The sequence below is a fragment of the Austrofundulus limnaeus genome, unplaced genomic scaffold (genome assembly GCF_001266775.1).
Source record: "Austrofundulus limnaeus strain Quisiro unplaced genomic scaffold, Austrofundulus_limnaeus-1.0 Scaffold2, whole genome shotgun sequence".
NCBI classification, from domain to species: Eukaryota; Metazoa; Chordata; class Actinopteri; order Cyprinodontiformes; family Rivulidae; genus Austrofundulus; species Austrofundulus limnaeus.
Window position 1 is genome coordinate 3,597,126 of NW_013952404.1, and position 6,502 is coordinate 3,603,627.

General features: G+C 37.7%; 1 protein-coding gene across 4 annotated transcripts in view; it reads left to right on the plus strand.

Annotated features, from left to right (window-relative positions):
* Positions 1-3,372, plus strand: part of col12a1a (collagen, type XII, alpha 1a) — a 54,065-nt gene extending 50,693 nt beyond the window's left edge. For 3 of the 4 annotated variants that reach the window (XM_014011164.1, XM_014011173.1, XM_014011184.1), the window contains 2 exons: positions 374-544; positions 2,514-3,372. In XM_014011164.1, coding sequence (XP_013866618.1) covers positions 374-544; positions 2,514-2,650 — 308 coding nt within the window. In that variant the 3' untranslated portion in view covers positions 2,651-3,372. Of the gene's footprint in view, positions 1-373; positions 545-1,122; positions 1,847-2,513 lie in introns of those variants that run through there. The other variant, XM_014011180.1, reaches the window with a different exon arrangement.
* The last annotated feature ends 3,130 nt before the right edge of the window (positions 3,373-6,502 follow it).

A 6,502-nucleotide genomic window follows, 5' to 3' on the forward strand; every position in this document is an offset into this window, starting at 1 on the left:
GTGTGTGTGTGTGTGTGTGTGTGTGTGTGTGTGTGTGTGTGGGAGATTCAGATTGTTGTAGAATGAGATTTCTCTGGTGGCTTCATTGACAACACATGGACTCACTTAAGGGAGAGAGGGAAAAAAAACTGGGGGGAGAAATTCCATCCTGAGTTTGTGCCGTCTAGACAGACGGGTCGGGGGTAACTCTACTCAACCACAGACGGCATCTTTTTTTTTTTTTTTGTCTTAGTCGAGCTCTTTAATTGAGTCATTGAAAAATTGAAGTTGCTACTCAGTGACCCCGGCTGTTTCCACAGAACATTTACAGGCCATGTCTGCCGAACTCCAGGGTCTCCCCTCCTTAACTGGCCTCACTCTCTTTTTTTTGCAGGACCAGCGGGAGAGTCAAGAAGTGGTCCCCCAGGTCCTTCTGGCTCCGCTGGGCCTCGTGGCCCTCCAGGTCGTCAGGGTACTCCAGGTGTACGAGGACCACCTGGACCCCCTGGATACTGCGACTCCTCTCAGTGTGTTGGCATTCCTTACAATGGACAGGGATACACAGGTACACTCGATAATATCCAAGTCCTGCATGACTCACATGAGAAAATAGACTAAATGTATGCACACTAATGACATTTTGAACTTGTTGCTTAAGTTTATTGATAATGTATGGAGGTATTAATGTGGGTGTTCCCAATTGGTTTTGAACAAAGAGTTCTGTCCTTTTCAGACTTGATGCAAGAAGGGAAATTTAGTAAAAATGCAGCTGATGCATCTCACAATTATTATTATTATTATTTTACATCTAATATACTTTTGTTGTTAAGGTTTAATTTAATTTATTTGGAAGGGACAATGCACATTAACTGGCATTTCTGTAAATTTTCATCTTTTGTCCCTGTTAAAAACAAGAGAATCGCATGATTTCAAAATGTTAAAAAGGTCAAATCTTGGCACATTTTCACAGCAGCTGTTCTGGAGAGGCGGACAACTATTTAATTCCTCCATACGTTTAACGWCCAGTTTTGAAAGTTGCATGAAACCATTTGAGCTATTAATGTATGATGCTTTACATTCATCAAAAAGCTAACAACTTTGTCCCACAGAGAAATCTCACTACCCTTTTTGAACTGTTTCCAGGTTTGGCATAGTAAACTTTCTAAGTCCTCTGTGCCGCTTACACTCTGAAGTCCTGTTTCTGAGATGTTTGCCCGTTTGCTTTGAGGCTTGCAAGGATAATCACCATGGACATAATTGCTGAACATTAAAAACAAACATTTCAAAAGCCCCCCCAAAAAAAGGAGAGAAAAGAAAAGAAAAGAAAAGAACAAATGGAATGGAACGTACTGGCACTAATATATCACAGCTACAAGCTACAGTGATGGCAACCTGCTGGCCTGTTTGCATCTTTAACCACAAATCGTTGGGAATTATTAAAACAGGGACTGAGCATTTCTACGAAGGAAGCAGCATGTTCAAACACCATCCATCGCAACTACTAACAAAGAGGATCACAGATAATTAATGTTAAGGTGACATGTGTAAATAAAACTATTTTTTTTTTGCTTTGTAAATGAACCAGGACGTTTCACTAAAAATCATGTTAACATCTTTATTGAGCTTGTGCCTCATAACTCACTGCTTACTTACCATCAGCATAACCCTTTTTTTTACAACACCTAAGTGACTTTTGCAGCTCTGGTCCAGACTGAAGCATGTTTCATACAAGTTTAATTATGGCCTTTATTTAAATTGGCCAAATAAGTGCAATTCCCCCCACTCCCCCGACTGTCATTTCATGTTTCTTTAGTCTTATCAATTGGTCATTTGTACTGTAGCTTAATAAATGTCATATCAAATTTAACTGTAAAGCATTTTGGATCTTATTGCAACAATTCAGATCTTTTAAAGTTGGCTTCTGTGGAAAGGCTATGAATAATACACTGCAGCTCTTTAAACATCATTTTTGCAGAAAATAGAGATTTGTTTAGACATGGTTAGCCTGAGCTGGGCCAAGAAGACCAATGTGGATTGCTGGTTTTAAAACAACTCCAATCTCAAAAGATTTGCTAAAGTTCGTGTGAACACTGTTTAAAAATCTTTGCATCGATACCAGTTTCAGATTACACAGTAATTTTCTTTAAATTCTATGGTTATTTGAAGCAAATAATGGCAACTCTGAAAACTGCAACATCATTTTTCTAYGAGAGTAAGAGTGTAATACAGAATAACTCTTTAAAGGGTTATAAATATTCATCAACCGCTATGGACAAATTTTTTTTAGACTGGAGTTGTTTTAAGATGGCAGTAATCCTCTTTGATGTTGGTTTAATTCTCCAGACAGAATTACGATTCCCCCCCCCCAGCTAAGAACGATCTACAGCAAGTAAGATTGTTCATAACCTTTGCACAAAATCTCACTTCAAATAACCTGATATGAGTTTTTAACCCACAGTGGAACTGTGTATCGATTGTTTACATGAATGGTTGTTGAAGCAACCCATTTTTTGATTGGCCAAATGCTTTTCTAGACCCCCGCTACCAGCCTGAACCTATACCTGTGGAGCCAGTTGGAGAGGTTGAGCCAATACAATCACGTGGTTACACAAGAGGCCAGCGAAGAAAGAGATCACTACCACAAGACAATACAGGGAGTCTAACATCATAGCTACAATCAGAAACTCTCAGACAGAATGCTATTAAAAAAATAAGAATGTCGTAAACACTTGAGATATAATCAGAACAAAACTAATACTTATATGGGTTTGATACCTCTGGCTCTATTGAACATTTATATATATATTATTTTTTTGACATGAGAAAGTTTAGCAAGATGAATAGAAAGCTTTATGTTACAAACCTGTGTGCTTGCTAAATGTTTCCCTTCAGTGTCTGCTTGTAAAATAACTGCAGGTGTTTCAGACTCCAGCTTGGAAAGCACCAATCGTGTGAAAACCAGCAAAGCATAACTAGTACAATATGTGTGGAGCTTAACTGCAACAAAACAATGTTGTTTTTTCATGTTCATTTTCAAAATCTGTTGTTCTGTTGGTTAAAGACCAAAATATTTGAAACTTTTTTTTTAATTTTGCTGTTTTGTGCGGCCTGTAAGCAATAYGGCAATCTGACTGTAACAAATCACAATTTGTTTTTGTTTTTTGCTTTGTTGCCAAAAAGGTAAAGATGCATGATTGTGTTGTATATTTACTGAGGTCAGAATATAGTTGTTGTTGTTTTCGGTCAAAGCAGTTTGGATTCGGTGGCAAAACTATTGATAGGATTGCTTTTCTCATGTTTCAACTGCACAATTTGTGAATTACACACAGCCTTATTTTCTTATTTATTTCTGAAATGGAAGAGGCATTTTTCAATAAAACTACTGAAAATGTTTGTTTTGGCTTTTTCAATCATTTTTTTTATTTTTAGATCCCAGAATGATGAACTAAACCATTATGTGCACAGTATGTTGTGTATGGAGCCAAAGCTCTGTTGGCAACACCATCACAGCGGCTGCTGTCAGATCTAAACTCCTCCAGACGAGTTCATTTGGTCACGAGCAAAAAAAAAATAATAACAATAACTCTTCAACACAAGTCTGCGAGAGATATGCTTTGAATTCCTAACTTTTATTTATTTTGACAGCTAAAGATATTTTTTAGCTCTCCTGAAAGTCAATTTCAAAAAGGGAAAACTTTACCGTTGTGACTTTTATACAACAAACGCTTGGAATTTTTGCTATCAGGTCCCAAAGATCATCCAGATATCTCCAAGGAAACAATGCCAGTGCATTTCAGCCGATATTAGCATTGCACAAATTTGCACTTGTTGAGCATGTCTAATGGTGCAATAAGAGCAATACGAACGGTTTGTTTAGATGGAAGCAAAACATTTTTGAGGAGTTCTGCACAAATGCCRGAGATTACAGCTGGGAGTGAGGTTCTGAGGTCAAGATCACCACAACAAGATGACATGTGAAGATTCCTTTCAGAAAGCCCTTTAATGTTCCATCCTCATATCTTGATGTCCGCAAAGGAATTGTGAAGCACCCACGGAAAAACTACTCAAAGTTTATAGATGCTTTTACTTGATTGAAATTTGGCAAAAGTAGAGTGTGAGAGTGCGTGAGCAGCTGGTACGTGTCAGTCATCAAAGAGACAGCATGGGTCCATCTGTGTGAAAAGTACATTCCAGTATAGGAGCACATAAATCCACAATCTTAGACTTGGTACATTATTTCAAGATTTTTTTCCCCTGAAAGCCTATAGTCTTAAAAATACTTCAAACCCCACACTTCTCTACACTTAGACTTATTGACCCTGTTGAAATATGTGAAATGCCATTCATATGTCTCAGCATCAGGCTCTGATTTTTGCTGAAATGTCAATATGAAATTACCTAAGGCAGTACTGAGGCCCATAAGTATTTTTTCCTGCTGGAGCCAAATCAAGCAATACTTTCCAAAAGCATAAAGYTTTATTGATACCTGACACTATTCTCACTGTGCTGTTTCTGGTTTCTATAAGGGAATATTTATTCAAGGTTGTTGATAATTCAGAGGGCATCTGTGTTCACTTTGTGTTAAAAGTTCCAAGTAGACTGCTGGAGTTCAGTTGTTGCAGATTTCAGTTTGATTTTACTTCATCTCCAGTCGTTACTTCATGGAACGGCACCAAAAAGTTATTTTCTGCAGCAGAGGATAAAACTGCTGGTGATTGTGTGAAGTTTTAATCCCGCCCGCCACATTAAAAAAAAATAAAAAACTCAAGAAGAGATTGACATTTTCTTCCAAAGCTGACTATTGTATAGTAAACAAATGCCACTCTCACATCCAACTGTGACTATCTGTAGTAAATCAAAGATCCCGAGGACCCAATGATCCTAACTTGTGATTAAACAAGATGTTTAATTCTCTAATCATAGAAGGTCAGACTTAATGCAGAACCTCCCAAAGGTAACTATTCTTTCCAAGCATCCTAAAAAGAAAAAAATATATATAACTACCTGTACCTTTTCCATAGCTGTTGGAAAGTTTTGCTCCTATTCAAAATAAATTACTCAACGTGTTAAGAAATAAGTTAAGATTTAGATTTGAGTCAAAACACTTGAACGATTAATGTGGACCAACAGAGTGCTGAAAACGAGATCTTAAGACTAGATTCTTGGCAACAGAGAAACTGAGGAAGAACCACCATCAGGCCATGTGACTTAAACTCCAAATGTAGACGTTTAATAAAACAGGAACCACTGAAACGTATAGTTGCAGTAACAAATAACCTGGAGAATTTAAGACTGCTAGAACTTGAGTGACCAGAAACACAAGARCCATTTGGACTATGAGAAATTGGCAAATTTTACCTCTGGGATCATAGATTATTAAGACCATAGAAATGGAGGACTTTGGCTTTGAGCCATAGGACTGTTGGAACGCATTTCCCTAAAAACATTGCAACTCTGGAAACACAAGTCTTTCGGAACATAGAACTCTTGCAACCAGCCTTGGCAGAATACGGCAGTCAGAATATTAGGGTTAGGACCATGGGGATGATTTGAATTTATGACTTGAAACCAGTCAATTTTTYGGATTTAGTGCTCTGAAAACACTGCTACCCTGGAACCTTGAATCACTAAAACCTACCTTGAGAAAGCAAGGCCCTCGAACTGTAGGACTCCTGGAACTTATGACCCTGGAAACCTTTAATAGGACAAAAAAAAAAAAGGAGTAAAGATCCTTGTGACCTTTGAAACAAAAAGACCAGAAACATAAGATACTTTTAAATCAGGACAAAAGGTAACAGAGAAGCCTGGGATGATGCGATCCTGACCATAGAACCCGGGGAACATGAGATCTTTGGAACAAAGAACTCTATAGGTAGATAATGGGAAGATGGGAGTCATTAGCTTTATACAAAGATTAACAGAAGACATTTACAAGGAGACAAGGCCTTGAAAACCTCATGAGTTTGATGCTTATGGAGCTTAATTTGAGTTCTTCTATTTTATATTTTCAGACTTTTAGCATTTAGTCAATCCATGAAAGAAATGTGAAACAGCACAATGCAACAGTCGGTAATGTTTTRCTCAACTTTGAAAAGGTTTTGACACATGAAAGGTTAAAATTACAAGTCTGAAAGAGCTGTACAAAGACCAGGTCTCAGCATGGAAGGAGCAGATTCCTATCAGCTGTGCATTACAAACCTTGGCTCAAAGTTCAAAGCAAATGAAACTCACCACAGCAACGCATCGGTTCCTGATTTACTGCAAAACTGATGGAAAAAAACACAGATAGAATCTTGCACCCTTTTTCAGCAGTTTACATTTACCTCTAATAACTGCGGTATTTTGTGAGCTTTTAACACTGCTACATGATATAAAGAAAATCAGGCACCAAATGTAAGTCTAGAATTTAGGAGCTTAAGAGATAGAAAAGCAAAGTTTTATACTGACTTAAGAATGCTATTAAAGCACTAGCATGCACCCTCCAGTCTGCACTCATTTAAAGTTTTGATGGTTCTTCTTGTCT